The sequence below is a fragment of the Erithacus rubecula genome (genome assembly GCF_903797595.1).
Source record: "Erithacus rubecula genome assembly, chromosome: 24".
Lineage (NCBI taxonomy): Eukaryota > Metazoa > Chordata > Aves > Passeriformes > Muscicapidae > Erithacus > Erithacus rubecula.
Genome location: NC_136676.1, coordinates 1719158 through 1735864, shown reverse-complemented (window position 1 = coordinate 1735864; position 16707 = coordinate 1719158). Strand labels below are relative to the sequence as shown.

General features: G+C 48.8%; 2 protein-coding genes and 1 long non-coding RNA gene across 4 annotated transcripts in view; 1 reads left to right on the top strand and 2 right to left on the bottom strand.

Annotated features, from left to right (window-relative positions):
- Nucleotides 1-938, bottom strand: part of VWA5B1 (von Willebrand factor A domain containing 5B1) — a 28116-nt gene extending 27178 nt beyond the window's left edge. The window contains exon 1 of the mRNA XM_079326102.1: nucleotides 791-938. The gene's annotated coding sequence lies outside the window, so the exon portion shown is untranslated. The remainder of the gene's footprint in view (nucleotides 1-790) is intronic.
- Nucleotides 939-3032: 2094 nt separating this feature from the next.
- Nucleotides 3033-4535, bottom strand: LOC306812161. The gene is made up of 2 exons (XR_013776807.1): nucleotides 3631-4535; nucleotides 3033-3162 (listed from the first exon to the last, which is right to left on the bottom strand). It is a non-coding gene; the product is annotated as an uncharacterized lncRNA (long non-coding RNA).
- A 748-nt stretch (nucleotides 4536-5283) lies between these two features.
- On the top strand, nucleotides 5284-16437 carry LOC306812148 (ATP-dependent RNA helicase DDX19B). Of its 2 annotated transcripts, XM_079326451.1 has the most exons (12): nucleotides 5284-5434; nucleotides 6320-6368; nucleotides 6719-6772; nucleotides 7623-7758; nucleotides 9462-9554; nucleotides 10102-10204; nucleotides 10712-10826; nucleotides 10982-11159; nucleotides 11516-11753; nucleotides 12645-12807; nucleotides 13843-14034; nucleotides 14651-16437. In XM_079326451.1, the coding sequence occupies exons 1-12, from the start codon at nucleotides 5378-5380 to the stop codon at nucleotides 14710-14712; spliced, it is 1440 nt and encodes a 479-aa protein (XP_079182577.1). In that variant the 5' UTR covers nucleotides 5284-5377; the 3' UTR covers nucleotides 14713-16437. The 2 variants fall into 2 exon arrangements, with proteins under 2 accessions (XP_079182577.1, XP_079182578.1); XM_079326452.1 differs by lacking the exons at nucleotides 5284-5434; nucleotides 6320-6368; nucleotides 6719-6772 and adding an exon at nucleotides 6885-7115.
- The last annotated feature ends 270 nt before the right edge of the window (nucleotides 16438-16707 follow it).

Below are 16707 nucleotides of genomic sequence, written 5' to 3'. Positions count from 1 at the left end.
CACCAACCTGGCCCCAGAGCTGGGTCTCACAGACCTGGATTCATGTCCCAAGCCCCCTTCCTAAAGCTGTTTATCACACATTTCTGACACAGGGGTTAGTTAACCCCCACCTCTCTGGGCTCACAGCTGGGAGAAGATCCCTGGGCTGAGCCAGAGTGGGGGTGTTGGCCTAGACACCCCTCAGCTGGGCTAAACCCACCAAGCAGCCTGCTTCCTGCTTGGGGTGCATCCAAATCCTAGGAGGATCCACACAGGGCCCCCAGGAGCAGCACAGCCCTTCTCCATCCAGCCCTGTCCTGCCCTGCCCCAGCCAGAGTGGTGGATTCCAGCCAGGTCTCAGTGTTTTGACCCTTACTGGGGGATCAGCCCCCCTCACCCTGCCAAGGTCACTCCTCCTTCCCCAAACAATGTGTCCACAGATGGGTTATCCCACTTGCTTGCCCAGGACAGCAACAGCATCCCCAGCATCATCCCCCCCTCCATCCCTGTCCTCTGCCTGCACAGAGACAGACACAGTCACTACTAATGTCTGTACAATTTTTGGGGAGGGATGGGATGCTCTGGGACTCACCATCCAGCTGGGAAAAAGCAAGGCTGGGAAGCAGCAGCTTGCAAAGTGTGGGCTTGTGCCTGCACAAATATTATGACAGGGATCTCTTCAGTGAGCAGCTTTGTGCTGGGATCGTGCACAGCCTTGGGAAGTGACACACACACACACACCCCTCACACCCACCCCTGCGGAGCTAAAAAGGTGCAGGAGCAACTGGAGAGTAGCCACTGCTTTTCTTACCTTTGCTGGGAGAGAGGAGGAGGAGAAGGAAGAAGGGGATGGGGGGGTTGGAGCAATTTCACCCACTCTTCCAGCCCCTCTGCGGCTGGGCTGGGGGGCAGGAGGGGCAGGAGGAATCCCGAAGGCGACAGGCACGGCTGCGGAGCGCTGTGTCTGGAAGGCAGGGAGAGAGGGAGATGAGGAGAGAGGGAAAGGGAGGGAGAGAGGGAGAGGAGCAAGCGCCGGGGCTCGGGGTGGGGGAGCGCTGCACCACCAGCCAGCTCAGCAACCGGTGGTTTCACCCCTCGGACCCTCCCCACGGGCACCGGGGCTGGAGGAAACCGAGGGGTCCGGGGGGTGCCGGGGGGGCTCGGAAGGGTCTTACCGAACCGGCTGCAGCAACATGTGCCCCGGAGGAGGATGCCCGGAGCCGGGAGGGTGCCTGGCTCCCCTGGGATGGGGGTCCGGATCCCCAGGGTGGGTCTCGCTCCCCATCGCTGACTCAAAGTGTGCGGAGCTGTCTGGGTCACCATCATCATCATCACCCAGTGGAGCCATTTGTTTTCCGGGGAGGTAACCATGACAATCCCCCCGAACACCGTGCGGCTCCCCCTCCCCTCGCTCCCCTCCTGAGCCCGGGGGCTGCAGGGGAGGGAAAGGGCGAGGGGCGAAGCCCATCCGGGCGGAGGAGCTGCCCCCGAGCCGGGCAGGCTGCTGGGGAAAAGAGGCTGCGAACTGCCCTTACCCATCCCCACAATTTGTCTCCCCGGGATTTTCCGCAGCTGCTGCTGGGAGGGGAAGAACCCACCGCATTCACCTTTGTCATCCCCTTCCTCTTTCAAAGGAAGGGAAGCACCCTAAAGCCCCCCAAAATCAGGATGTAGCACCACTCACTGGCCTCCTCTGCAGCCCCAGGCTGGATCTCTCTCCCACCCTTGCTGTTGCCCCTTTCCCATCTCAGCTCATGCACCCTCTCCTCCCCAGGAGCACCCAAAGCCCAACCACAGCCCCCACCCATGGGGGTCTAGGAGGACCCTCCCCACAGGAGCAGTGCTGTCACTGGGGGATGCCCCTGACAGGATACAGTCCCTGCCCTGAGCCATTTAGGAAAAACAACTTGTAGGAAGGGGAAACTGAGGCAGCTGGAGGAGCACAGACTTGGACATTTTCCCAAAGCAGAGCTGGGCACTGAGCCTGGGTCAGAGCACATTGAGGGTAAAGCTCCTCTTTCTCCCCCGGGCCTCCAAAGACACCTCCACACCACAGGGTCAGCATGAGCAGACATGTGGCATCCCTAATGACCCATCTTGTTCCCCAAGAACAATTTGTTTTAGAGGAAATGGCGAGAAACTCCACAAACAAATGCCTGTTCAAGATATTTTTTCCTAAGCCCAGCTCCCAGGGCTGACTTCAGCCCTGAACCTCCAGAATTTATGGCTCTTGCCAGACAAGTAAGTCAGCCATGGAAAAACCCATGTCCTGTGTTCCCAGTGCCTCTAAATGTTTGTTTACCACTGCTTGTGGCTTCCAGGAAGAAAATAACATATATCAGGAGAAATCCTGGGATTCAAACCAACAAATGTGGTAGTAGCAGGGTATTTATTTAGAAGATGTGACAGCATGTGACATGGTGGATGAGGCACATGGAGTTCTTTTGGGGGGAATTGATATTTAGTGCTGATGCTGAAGCTGGGCATCAATGAGGTGATCAAAAGTGCTGCCCACAACAGCTCACAGGAGCCTCCAGCTGGTGTCTGTTCCTCCCCATCTTCTCCAGGTTGGCTTTGCCCACCACTGATGAGGGCCAGCCCCTCCTAGAGAGCAGCAGGGGGGAATGGAATGGGTATAAATGAGGTAAAACCAAGGAGAGGAGAAGCTAAAAGAGGCATTTGAGGTCACCTTAGTGACATCTCTAAGCTTGTGGCTTTACCCATCTGGGGCTAGGCAGCATCTCTAACCACCACAGAGGAGTATTTCCAGTCCTGGTTCATGCCTGGGTGGATTCAGGGACTGGCCAAGCACAGGACAGGCTTTCCAGGCTTGTTATCCAGCTCACTCAAGTGAACAAGTGTGGTGCTCTTGTGCTGGGAGATTCAGATGGGCTCAAAACTGAAAAAAAATTCCCAATACTAGACTAAATCTCCTGCAGGATGGACATCAACAAGCACTTCCAATGATCTCCATTGTGCTCTGTTGTAAATGCCACTTTCTTCAGCCTGAAATGCTCTGAAGAAACAAATAATCACCCTGTTGGGAGACAGTGATGATTAAAAAGTGATGACAGGGTTGGGCAGGGACTGCCTCCTACTCCTCTTTCTCTTCCTCATTCTCCTCCTTCATTTCCTCCTTTTCTTCATCCTCTTCTTCCTCCTTGCAGCAGGTTTGTGTGTGACCTGTTTGGTGTGTAAGAATTAGAGATAATTCCAATCAAATTCCACCATCCAACCTCCACCACTGGGAGATCTCTCATTCCAGCACAGCCAAAGTCTGCTGGTGAGGGGAATGAAGCATTTATCTAAATTAATCTGAATATTTATCCCATATTTAAATGAATAAATATGGAATTATACGACAGCAGAGTCTCCAGCAAAATCAAGGACCCTGCATGGAACCACAGGAAACCCACACCCCCAAGAGCCCAGGAAGGATCTGCCCCCAGCCAAGGTTGCCTGATCACAGTTGTCTTCTCAGTGCCTCTGTTTTCCCCTCTCTAAAACGGGACTAATCCAAATTAAATGTGCTTATGGGAGGTGTGTCTGCAAGAAAACATTAAATTGGAAGCATGAGCCTGTCAGCCTCTGGGATTTCCCACATTCATCTTTATTTTTATCCTAATTAACTAATTAATGTCTCAGACTTGCCTTTGGCTGATTCTTCTGTTCCCTTTGAAAACCTCCTCACGTTCAGCTCCTGTGCTCAGCATCCTCCTGTTGCCATGGAAAAAAAAAAAAAAAGCCATGATGTCACCTCCATAAATAAAGCTGCCAGACCCCAAAGTTCACCTGTGGGGCTGGGGAGGGATCCCAAAAGATTGAGGGACACAGGACATACCTCCAAGCAGGAAAGTGAATTATCATCTGATAGAAAAACATCAGATGATAATGCTTGATAATGACAGGGGTTAGTTTTAAGGAAAAAACCAACAACAGTTGGTGTGAAGAGCAGTAGTGAAGGGTCCAGCCCTGCCTGGGATAAGATTTCTCAGCACAGAAAGAAATAACAGCTCAGGTGGAAGTTTCAGGCTGTGGGAACAAATGAAGTGTCTCCATTAAAGGGGAGGGGGAATACTGAGTCAGGGAACTAATCCTTGGTTTGGGAACAACTGCAGGCTTGGCCATTTTACTGGTTCTGCTGCATGGAATAAAAACACATTCAGATCCTCCCTGAGAGCTGCTCTGCCAAACAAGGCTCAAGGAAGGGAACAGCAGCCCAGCAAGGAAATCCCACAGGCTCTTCTGACATTTCTTTCACTTCTACTTTCCCTTTTACTCCTCTGTATTGCAGGACCTTTAAAGAGCAGGTTTGACACCGGGTCTGAGCCGGCTCCTGCCCTACAGCAGGAGACAGGACAGAAATGACTCTTGCAGCTCCTGTCACTTTACACCTCCATGACTCATCCTACTACCTTGTTTTCACCTCCATCCCTGTTCCAGAGACAGAGCTGCAGCTCCTTACAAATGTCACAGTGTCCGTGTGATTTTCCCTCGCTCTGGCTCCCAGAGGGACTCCATTCCATGGGAAGCAGAAGCTCCAGCCTCACCAGATGGCACAGCAGGGCCTGACGCCAGCCCCAAACCAGAGAGGGGGCACAGCCCCACACCACATGGGGGGCTGACCCCAGGGATGGCCATGTCACACAGCCCCACGTGAGGTGAGACACAGGCTGACCCCAGATCCCAGATCACAGCAGGGTGCTGATCTCAGCCCCACAGCACGCAGGGAACCGGGCAGGGACTGCAGCCCCCCTCAGCATACAGGGGACCTGAGTGCCCAGCCCCACAGAGAACATGGCTCAGCCCCACAGAGAACAGGGCTCACAGCCCCACAGAGAACATGGCTCACAGCCCCACAGAGAACATGGCTCAGCCCCACAGAGAACAGGGCTCAGCCCCACAGAGAACAGGGCTCACAGCCCCAAAGAGAACATGGCTCAGCCCCACAGAGAACATGGCTCACAGCCCCAAAGAGAACAGGGCTCAGCCCCACAGAGAACAGGGCTCAGCCCCACAGAGAACAGGGCTCACAGCCCCACAGAGAACAGGGCTCACAGCCCCACAGAGAACATGGCTCACAGCCCCACAGAGAACAGGGCTCACAGCCCCACACAGCACAGAGTTCACAGCCTCCCCCCACACCGTGCCGCTCTCCCCTCACCCCGCACACCCCACCCCATCCCGTCCCGTCCCGTCCCGTCCCGTCCCGTCCCGTCCCGTCCCGTCCCATCCCATCCCTCCCCGTCCCGCCGCCCCGGAACGCGCGGTGCCCGGAACGCGGGTGCGCGGCCGCGGCGCGCGGGGCCGGGCGGTGCCGGGGCGGGCCGTGCCGCGCTGCGCAGGCGCCGCTCCCGCCCGGCGCCATCGCGGCTGCTGCGGCCACCCCGGGCCGGCCATGGCCACCGACTCGTGGGCCCTGGCCGTGGACGAGCAGGAGGCGGCGGCCGAGTCGGTGAGTGCGCGCCGGGCCCCCGGGGCTCGGGATGGCTCCATCGGCGCGGGGTCCCTCGGGCTGCGCGGCCCCCGCCGCCTCCTCACAGAAAACAGCCATGGCACAAACCCTTTTTCGCCCCGTTTTCTGGGCCCGGGGTATCCGATTGTCTCTGGGCTTGGGCTCTTCCTTTATAAGCAAACCCCCTAATTTGTACTTTTTTATTTATTTATATATTTATTTACCATAATTTAAAAAATTTCTTCGCCTTCATCTATTTTTTGCATATCCAAAGGGCAAAGATGTCCCTGCGGTTCCCCTCACCCTCCATCCAACACTGCAACACTCATCCAGCCTCAGCTTCCACCATCAAAAAAAAAAAAAAAACCAAAAAAATCATCCTTATTTCATATTTTTTCAATGAAAAGATGTAACTTCGTACCTCAGAAAAATGGTTTTGTATTTTTTTCTGTGCTTGGGCACTGAGCCGCTGGATGTGGGCAGACCCTCGGGGCTGCTCTCCTGCACGTCTCAGGTGCTGGAACAAACTCGTCCTGGGGCAGCTTGTGCCAGCCAGGACAGTGCTTGGATGCTGTTCCCATCCTGGAATGCTGATTTTCTCCCATTTTCCATCAGCAGAGCCATTAGGGAATGGAGGCTACAGGAGTAGAAAATAACCACTCCCCTGTGTTGTCATTACAGCTCAAATTGCTGTTAAAATTCCTGTTTAGAAATAGTTGTATTAAAACTCTTGAAATCAAATTCCTCTTGTATCTTTGTCCCTTCCAATTAAATAGGGTTTGTGCAATACATGATAAATCCAAAGCTCAGGTTTTCCTGGCTGGAATTAGAATATAGGGAGCTATATTTGAATTTCTCTGATTTTGTGTTTTTCCTCATTTCTAGCTGAGCACTTTACACCTGAAGGATGAAAAAACCAAACCAGATGCCAATGGTGAGTTCCAGCTGCTTAGATGGGCTTGGAAAGGGTGGAATGTTTCCCTGTGGGGATTTAGAGCACTGCCAAAGTAAATTCTTGATAAATCATGAGATTCCAGAAGAGCTGAGATTAAGCAGCAGCACAGACTAAAAATTTTGGTGTCTCAGGGAACTTTGTGAGAAAAATCTGTTGGTGTGGCTGCTGAACTCCACTTGGAGCTTGGGTTTCCTCTGCTAACAGTGCAGTTCTCCTCAGGAGAATGAGCTGTTTTGTAGCTTTTCCAAGGATATTCCAAAGCTCTGGGGGTGTGTCCCTGAGGCCTGACCTCACCTGTGCCCCCCTCAACCTGAACCATTCCAATGCAGGTGCTGTTGTCAAGGCAGATGACAATGTGGAGAAGACAGAGGATGAGGAGAAGGGTAAGTGTTTTCATAAAAAAAAAAAAAAGCTTTGGCAAGTAAGCTAATTTAATTTAATTATATTGATTTAATGTATACTTAAAGTAAGTCTGCCTTATGTCTCAGGACTTCTGATCTTGTATCCTGCCCCAAGGACTTAATTGTAAGACATGTCCTTCCTCCAAAACACTTTTAAAGGCATTGTGTCCTGTAATAACTTGGGAGACTCCTGGATTAGAGTGGAGAGAAATAAGGGGATAGCAGTATCCTCAAGGCAGGACTGGATACAGGAGCAGTTGGATAACCTGGAGCTGGGATTGCTGTAGCAACCAACAAGTTGCATTTATGCAGTGGCTGTTCAGAGGTGGGTAAAGGCTCAAATTCTTTCAGAAGGTGGTTTTTAGGGAACAGATTTAGTAGCAAAACCCCAAAGTGCAACAGTTTCACCTCGTTTGGATCTCCATTATCCTCAGCCCTTGTGTTTCAGCTCTGAAGTCTTTTAAAGTACCATTTATTCTCATACTTCCCTTAAAATAAAACCCTGCACCCCTGTCAGAGTGAGGGTTGAGGAGGCCTCATCCTGTCCCAGGTAGATGCTAAGCTGAAATAATCTTAAATAAGCAGATATTTGCATCTGTTAAAGTCCCCCTTAGAAGAGTGCTTGTTTGATTTGTCTTCCTGGGTATTAAATGGGGAAATCTCTCAGTGTCTCACCCAGGAGGTTTGGGCTCTTCAAGCCATTACACTGTAAAGAAGAATTTCAGTATTTGGAGAGATTTTTGTCCCTTTTAACTGGCTCAGGAGTTCAGTGGGAGCAAGACCTGGAGCAGGCTATGACTGATGGATTTCTGTTTTCCACCTCCTTTGGCAGAGGACAGAGCTGCCCAGTCCTTGCTGAACAAGCTGATCCGCAGTAACCTGGTGGACACCACAAATCAGGTGGAGGTGCTGCAGAGGGACCCCACATCCCCCCTCTACTCTGTCAAGTCTTTCGAGGAGCTGCGCCTGTAAGTGCCTGCTGGGATGGGCCACAGCCTTCTCTGCATGGGGCTGTTAAATCCTGGGATCAGATATACTAAATAGGCTCCCTGCTCACTGGAGTTTTCAGTTTGTCATGGGGATCCTTATTTGTAAGCTCAGGGAGAGAGAGTGCCAGAGCAGATGTGAGTTTGGAGCCCATCAGGGCTGGAACTGAAAAATTCATGTTCTGAAAAGTTTCCTGGTTGCATAGGACATACCACTTGAAAGTGGATGGGTTTGTGTTTCAGGTTACTGCCAGCCTGTCATTAATAATGAGTGTATCATTTGTGTTATTTAAATGCAAGGAGAGTTGGTTTATCTGGGTGCATGGTGGGGGTTTCCATCTGAAGTAAACCTTATCTTTTCTAGCAATACTGGATTTATGTACTGTATTTTCTGACTTACTTCCCACTGAAAACTTTTCCCAGTGCAGCTTTCAAGGGATGATAACTGTATTTAAGGCATAGTTGATGGAAATGTGTATAAATGTGCTGAAGATTGCCTCCTGTTGGGATTGTTGTGCTTGCACTGATCTCAAGTTTGTTGCTCTACAAGCTCTGCAGGAAAATGGGAGCTAAAGAGCCTTCTCCCCATGAAATGCCAGGGTGTTTTGTTTTGTTAGTGTTCGTGGTTGAATGTCTACAAAAAGAAGCTGAGGTCCTGCAGTGCCTGTTAGACTAATTCATTCCTGTGTTTCAAAAAGCAAACAATCCCAGGGAGTTAATGACAGGGACAGCCAGCCTAATTGAGTCTTCATTTTGTTATGACTCGGGGTATCCTTGGCAACTGGTGCAGAGTTGGGCTTTGTCTGTCCTTGCTTGGAGCAGCACAAGGTTATGTTTTCAAAGAGCTTTTGTTCCAGCTATGGAAAGTAATACAGGATTTTTGCAAAAGCATGTTGTGCTGAATAGGAAGTTACTGCAGTGAGAAATGTGGGCAGGATGTAACCTGCCTTGAAAGGAGAGCCCTTCTGAGAGCACTCAGCATCGAGGGAGCAGCTGAGGGTCATCAGTTGAGAGTTTCCAGCACCATAACCAGGATTTAGGTTGTTCTGAGTTCTTGTCTACATGAGAGAGTAGAAAGCAGCAGATGAGAGTTTGCTGGCCAGCAGTGTCACCACACAGCTCTGGGTGTGAGGGCTGGCTTGCAGCCACGGATCACAAAGTGTAGCCACAGCAAACTGAGCTAATTATCAGTCATTTACCTGAGCCAGCATTGCTCAGCTGCATTACAGAATGCACACAACTTCCTGAAGTCCTTGCAAGGATCTTGTGATCCCCTTTCCCTGTTCCTCACGCTTTGTCCCGTGTCTGAGTCATCGAGGAGTGATAATTTTGGCACCAAGATTAGACATGGCTGAGGAAATGGGATTGGCCTGAAGGACAGGATTAATGCTTTCTGCTCTGGGATTCCTGGATTGTCTGAAAAGCTGCTTTGCAACAAGCAGTGCTGGCCTTAGACACAGGGTTTGCCCTGGAGCTGGACATGCAGGCTGACTTACTAAATCCAGGGGTTTTTACACAGCTTCCTGTCCAGACTTCCTGCTGGATATTCCAGATGCTGACCATAGTTATTTCATGGGTAGGATTGTACCAGACATGTCTTCTCGAGGGTTTTTGTCACATTTTTGTACACAGATGAAAACAAAATGGACTTAAATAGATCATGATATAAAAATTTCTCTTTTCAGGAAACCACAGCTCCTGCAAGGAGTGTATGCCATGGGCTTCAACAGACCATCTAAGATCCAAGAGAATGCCCTGCCCATGATGCTTGCTGAGCCGTACGTACACGTTCTTTCTGCATTCTCCCAGATGAGAGGGTTTGAAAGGTTCAGTGTGCTGCTTCTGAATTTTGGGTGGGAGGAGGGTGATTGAGAAAGGGTTCCCAAGCCACAGTGTTTCTGTGGTTACTAACTATGTGACAGCAGCCCTGGAATTGTTCTTTTCCTAGGACTGGTACTGAGCATGTCGTGCTGTGGGGTTTAGGAGGTCATTGCCATTTTCCTCATTATTTTGGGAAGGAATAATATGAAATAGCTCAGGAAACCTGGGTGGGTAGGAGTAGCTGAGTTGCTGATTTTCCTCTGCACAACCCTGAGCTGGAATGTGTGAGGTACTGAGACACTGGGGAAGACACGAAATGGGAGATTACTGGGAGATAACCACAGTTCTCCTTCCAAATCTCCATAACTGAGAAACGCTGCAGGAGGGTGTTGGGCAGGAAGTAATGCATGGCTGGTCAAGCTGGCCCTGGATCCAGAGCAGGGGTGAATGTGCTGGGATTCAAGTGGTGCTTCCCCCTGTGAGCTGTGCCTGCTGTGCCCCCAGCCCGCAGAACCTCATCGCGCAGTCGCAGTCCGGTACTGGCAAGACAGCTGCCTTCGTCCTGGCCATGCTCAGCAGGGTTGAGCCTGGCAACAAGTATCCACAGGTAAAGTTGGTGGGATGTGGCTGTTCTGGGGCCTTCCCTGGTGGTGCAGTGCCATCTAGTGAAGAACCTGAGCTGCTGGGAGACCTTCGGCTTGATGGAGCCATGGTGTTACTTCATTAAACTGCTTAAAGGGGATGGAGGTTTGGGGATTTATCAGAATGCTTTCCATGCAAAAGATGTGGGTTTTGCTCAAAGCTTGTTCCTGTGCATCACACAGAATGCCATTGGTCTGTGAGGAGTTAAATCTTTCTGTGAGGACTAGTGCAGGCTGAAGGGGGTTGGGTATAAGTGGGTTTGGGGTAGAAGAGAAGGCAACTCTGACAATAGAGCAGACAGTGTCTGGAGAGGTGCTTTTCAAATCAGATTTCCTTGTGGGATGATTGAGAAACTGTTCAGCCACTTGAATGTTTGTCTTGAAGAAAACTTCAACAAGGATTTTGAAAAGCAAGTGTGATAGTGTTGCCCTGGATGTTGATCACCTCACTCATTATCCTTCTGTTCCTCCAGTGTTTGTGCCTTTCCCCAACATATGAGCTGGCACTTCAAACAGGAAAAGTGATTGAACAGATGGGAAACTTCTACCCAGAGCTGAAACTTGCATACGCTGTTCGAGGCAACAAACGTGAGTGAGGGGAAGCACCACCAACAGGAGTGAGGGCATGGTGCTCCTCAGGTGCACCAGAGCAGTCAGGTGGTGCAGTAGCTGGGTCAGAGAGGGCTGGACATTTCCCAGTGTGCACAGCCACCCTAGAGCAGCCCTTCCTTCTGTCTTGGCAGTGGAGAGAGGGCAGAAGATCTCGGAGCAGATCGTCATTGGCACACCTGGCACCGTGCTGGACTGGTGCTCCAAACTGAAGTTCATAGATCCCAAGAAGATCAAGGTGTTTGTGTTGGATGAGGCAGATGTGATGATTGCCACCCAGGGCCACCAGGACCAGAGTATCCGCATCCAGAGGTACGGGGCTGCCACAGGGACTGCTGTCCTCACCAGTGAGCCATGGATGGAAATGATAGATTGGTCCAGGGGTTCACAGAGGCACAGTGTCAGGGCATGACAAGCAGCTTCACTTCCTTACAGAATAAAAATCCTGTCCCTGGAGCAGGGTTTGTTCCATTTTCAGAAGGTAAGTCTGAATGTCTGGTCCATGAGGGAGCGATCATGGTGGGTAAGAGTGGTTTTACTCTTTCTAGCCACTGAAATAACTGGTTCTAGGGTTGTGGTTTTCCTTTGCCCATAGCATGAATTCCATCAGGATATCAGGAGATGACAGTGTTGTGTGGGAACCCTCCCTATTTCTCTCTCTCTTTCAGAATGCTCCCCAGGGATTGCCAGATGCTCCTATTTTCAGCCACTTTTGAGGATTCTGTGTGGAAATTTGCTCAAAAAGTTGTTCCTGACCCAAACATCATCAAGCTGAAGCGTGAGGAGGAGACCCTGGACACCATCAAGCAGTATTATGTGCTGTGCAGTAACAGAGATGAGAAGTTCAGGGCTCTCTGTAACATCTACGGCGCCATCACCATCGCCCAGGCCATGATCTTCTGCCATGTGAGTGATTCCAGGGAATGTTGGCTTGGTGACCCCCTCACAGCCTGCAGGTGCTAAAAAAAGCCACACAAGGTTTCCAGAAAGGAGTTAAAATTGCCCTTTTTGGCTTCTCTGGCTCAGTCTTTGAAAGAAATCCTGAAAGCCACGTTAGTGCTGGCTGGTTTGATTATCTGGGTTTGTCTATCCAGGAGACAACATTGGAGTTCTTTATTCCTGAATGGTCATAGTTATTCCTGAAGTCCTCTGAAGCAAAGGTCAGAGTAATGCACATTCTCCCAAAACTCTGAGCTACTAAAAAAAAAAAAAAAAAAAAAAAAAAAAAAAAAAAAAAAAAAAAAAAAAAAGTGGGGTTGGAAAATGGATTAAAATAGGGCAGAATGAAGGATTGGGAAGTATTTTGCTTTTCTAGCTGATACAGAGCTGTTCCTAGGACTCCATTCCCCTCAGGTAATTGAGGATACACCTCTGGGATCTCACTGTGAATCATGCTGAGACTTGGTTTTCTTTTTCTGGAAGCCAACATAGTAATTTTTAGGGAAAAATCAGTGCTGACAGCACAGAACAGCCAAGCAAAGTGAGCTCAGACAGGATGAAAGTGTTTGGAGTCTGCTACAGCAGTTTGCTTTTAGGCTGTCTCAAGACATAACTGGAGCTCAAAAACCCGTTCAAAAATTCAAGGCTGTGCAGAGCCTCTGTGGGATTTCACAGCAGCATTCAGGTCTGACACTGCCAGTGGATTTGTGACAATGTTCCTGAGTTTTCGGTGTTCACATGTAGTGTCAGTCTCCAGCAGAGTGAAATCTAAGGAGCACTGCACAAAGGAAACGCGTCCTTTGTTAATCCAGGAGCCCAACGCGGGGCTCTGTGTGTGTGTGTGTGTGTGTGTTGCAGACCCGCAAGACGGCGGGCTGGCTGGCGGCCGAGCTGTCCCGGGAGGGCCACCAGGTGGCGCTGCTGAGCGGGGAGATGATGGTGGAGCAGAGAGCCGCCGTCATCGAGCGCTTCCGAGAGGGCAAGGAGAAGGTGCTGGTGACCACCAACGTCTGTGCCAGAGGTAGGCACGGGGGCATGGGGCCAGGTGATGCCTTAGGAGTTTAGCTTTTGTGGGTTTCATGTATTTGTAACCCTGCAGTTCTGTAGTTATGACTCTAAACTCCACACACAGTGTCAGTGCTGCTCTCCCAGTTTGGTCACACACAGCAATTCCTCTCTGAGCTGGGAATCAAGGACCCCTCACTGTCTCAGGCTCTGAAAAACGAAACAAAACTGAGTTGGGGAGCAAAACTGGAGTAAATTACTTCATTACATGAAGCTATAATTGGAGGATTAACCCCCAATATGGAAATGGGCCAAACTTAGAAAAGTATGAAAACCCATGGTCCATTTTTGGGTGTAGGCCCCCCCGAGGGGCTTTGTCTTACCAAAATGTATCTGAAGGCCCTTAAATAAATACGAGCACTTTTTATTCCCTTAGTTTTATCTGGCCTGTTTTTAGGTATCCCAAAAAGGCATCACAGGGAGGGCTGGAAGCAGCACTTCCCAAGATAACACATACCCCTGGGCAGCTGGCAGGAAGAATTCACATCCTCAGGTGTTGGAAGAACTTGGTGTCCTTACACTGTATGCCAGGATTCCTTGTTGGCTTCCTGCTGCTTGAGGTGGAAAAGTCCATCCTGTGAGAGTCTGGCACCAAGGCTGCCTTGTGCTGCTGACATTCAGGGTTTGCAGTGAATGTGTGTGCCCAAGTACAGAAAACTGAAAAACAGTGAAATCCAGTTCACTATCCCAGTATGAATTTGTGGTGCAATTTGACATCCTATAGCAAGATCATACTTGGAAAAACAGAAATGGTCTTTAGAGTTTTGCAGGGAAGGAGAGAGTTTCTGAAATATTGAAGTGCTGGTAGAATTTTCAAAATATTTAAGTGCCTTTGGCTGTTTCAGTGGGACTCTCTGCCCTAACAGCTTGACAGTTTTTATTTCCAAGTACCCCACCAGGATATTGTGGAAAAGCTCCATTTCAGAGTCTGAGGTGGCTGATGCTGCTCTGAATAAGTGAAGCTGTGTAACCTGCTGCTTTCTTTTGCCAGGGATTGATGTAGAGCAGGTGTCTGTTGTTATCAATTTTGACCTGCCCGTGGATAAGGATGGGAATCCTGACAATGAGACCTACCTGCACCGCATCGGCCGCACCGGCCGCTTCGGCAAGCGAGGGCTGGCCATCAACATGGTGGACAGCAAGCACAGCATGAACATTCTCAACAGGATCCAGGAGCATTTCAGTATGTACCTCTGCCTTCCTCCTTTCTCTGAACTCTTGAATCACTGCAGAATTTGATTGGTTGGATGCTGAGCAGGTCTGAGGGTGTTTGTTGAGCCTTAAACAGAGGAGCAGAGCAGGAGTGTTTGGTGGAGCATCCCCTGGGATTGTGACCTGCTGCCTGTGCCAGCAGCAGAATAAATCAGGCTGTGTTTGCTGGCTGCCTGCACAGTCCTTCAAGTGGGTGTTCCAGGGGTGGGTAACACTGGAGTACCCAGGTGGGCCTTTGATAAAAGGAAACAGTTTTAATTGATTTTTTTAAACCTGACTGAACATTCCCTGATAAACCAGAATTCAAGTCCAGCTGAGGAGAGCAGCTTTCCCTTCTGTTGAATCTGTTAGATATGCTACCTTACAAAATCAAGCAGCATTAGATTTTTTACTTTTAGCACAGGGCCATGGATGTGAGGACTTTGAAGGGATGTGCTGTATCAACCTTTCTGATCATTCTGTCTCTATCCACACACAGTTGGGCAGGCTGCAAGAGCTTAGCAATCATTTGCAGAAAAACACTGGGTTAGGATTGACTGCAACACTGCTCAGTGTTACAAAATAAGAATATTTCTCTTCTTTCCCAGACAAAAAGATAAACAAATTGGATACTGATGACTTGGATGAAATTGAGAAGATAAATAACTGAAATAGCTGCTGGAACTGGTGTGTGCCCTGCTGTGGAAGCTCTCCCACTACAATTGGATCAGCGTTTGGATTGGCACAGCCTCTCAGCTCATCCCCAAAAGGACTCTGCAAGATATGAGTACACAAAAAATTACCTCATTTTAAAAATTGCAGTTGGACTTCAAATTGTGCAACTATGGGGAGGAAGAGGAAATGTTTACAGAAGCTTTTAACATTTCTTAGTTTAGCCTTAAAATGGGATGATCTTTGGAATTCTGACAAGTACACTTGCCAAAAGAGAGGCAATAGGGAGTTACCTAAATTTTAAAAGGAAAAAAAAAACATTGCCTTTAATTGGAATAATGTGCAACATTAAGCTGATCAGTTTAAATTCAGCAGCTGAATATATAATGGACATAAGGAAAGGAAAAATAAAAAAAAAAAAAAAAGAAAACAACAAAAAAAGAAAACCTAAAAACCCCAAACAAGGCAGCTGGTTTTTGGCTAAATACTCAACTTGTACAAAGTAGGATGTCATTCTCTTTGGCACTCCCCTGAGCTCTTTAAGACTCATTTCTGGCTTTCTGATGGATTTGTCCTGCTTTTCCTCCCATAAATTGTCCTGAGGATGTCTCCAGTAGCTCCTGCTCACAAACACAGGTGCCGTGTTGCTTTGCTGGGCAGCATTTTCTTTTCCTTTGTCCTGGATTTGTTGGGATGGCTGCTCTCATTTGGGTGGTGGTGACACTACAGAAGTTCATCCCAAACGTTTAACCTGGCAATGGTGTGGGTGGGTGGGGTGGGAGGGGCAGAAGGGAACTGTACTAAAGAAATTCACCACGTAATTAAATGCACCATGCTGTAAAGCTCAAATAATGTACAGAGCTGTTGGGTTTCACCCATCAGATACAGGAATAAAAGAATAAAAACAGTCATCATAGCCTGGATTGACCAAAAAAGTTTACCCTTAGAGCACCAAATTTACCTGTTGCAGTATGTTTCAGTACCAGAGTTTTGAGTTAAATTGCTCAGCCAGATTGCAGGTGGGAAGTGCTCCATAGTGCAACATAAGTAGTTGGTCCCTGCCCCGGGGTGTTCCAGGGAGAAGGAAGGATTCACAGCTCCTGGAGAGGGGAGGATGGTGCCTCCTGTGTGTTGGGACCACTCTTGTTCCCCCAGCCCAGTCTCCAGGAGAAGGAGGCTCCTGAACCAGAGCTTAGGGTGCACAGCTCTTTGTTGGGGGGAATGGGACATGCATGAGCAGCCATGGGCCTGCTACTCAGTGTGGGAATCATGTCAAAACAAATGTATAAATTGTAAATTTAAACTGAATTGTTTTCTTTGCAATTTTGGCCATCATATTCTGTTCAAAGACAGGAATATGGATCCTTTTACCAAGTAAAAAAAGGCTCATTTAAAATGTACCTAAAATTTTAGGAAATTGTGCACCCTTTTATCAATTTGTATAAAGGCTTTAGTGAAGAAAAAAAAAAAAAACAGCTTAAAATTAAACCTTTTGTATTCTGGGGTGTATCTATTTTTATTCTGTTGGAATCCTATTTAAAGTGGCAGGTGAGTGAGTGCTTGTGTGTGGAGTGGAAGACTTGATTTAATCACCTACTCTCCTAGTACAGCTGATTGACCTGGTGACAGCAGAATTTTGGGTTGAATTGTCATGGAAGCTGCTGGTCCTGTGTGCTGTTTCTAATGTACTTTTAATTGGAATTAAAGAACACATACTGAACAATCCCTTTGCTGACTTCTTGCTTGAATACTCTGTTGGTGTTTGAAAGCCTCAGTAAGGACATTTTCAGCTAAAAGTCTTGGTAAGTTTTATTTTTATGCCAGAATGAATTTTAATGCTGAAATTCTTAAAAGATTCCCACAAAGAAGTTTGTTAAATGATGCCACACCATAAATGAGATCAGATAAATATTGTTCTTCCCACCATGCTCCTTGTGCTGGGCTTAGAGTTGCTGCTAAAATCTCCCCAGCACAGTTCTGAAGGGAAGAACTG

Coding starts and splice junctions, on each gene's coding strand:
- LOC306812148 (XM_079326451.1), top strand. CDS start 5,378: ATGGCCACCGACTCGTGGGCCCTGGCCGTGGACGAGCAGGAGGCGGCG. Junction 6,773..7,622: donor GACAGAGGATGAGGAGAAGG/GTAAGTGTTTTC, acceptor CTCCTTTGGCAG/AGGACAGAGCTGCCCAGTCC. Junction 10,827..10,981: donor CGCTGTTCGAGGCAACAAAC/GTGAGTGAGGGG, acceptor CTGTCTTGGCAG/TGGAGAGAGGGCAGAAGATC.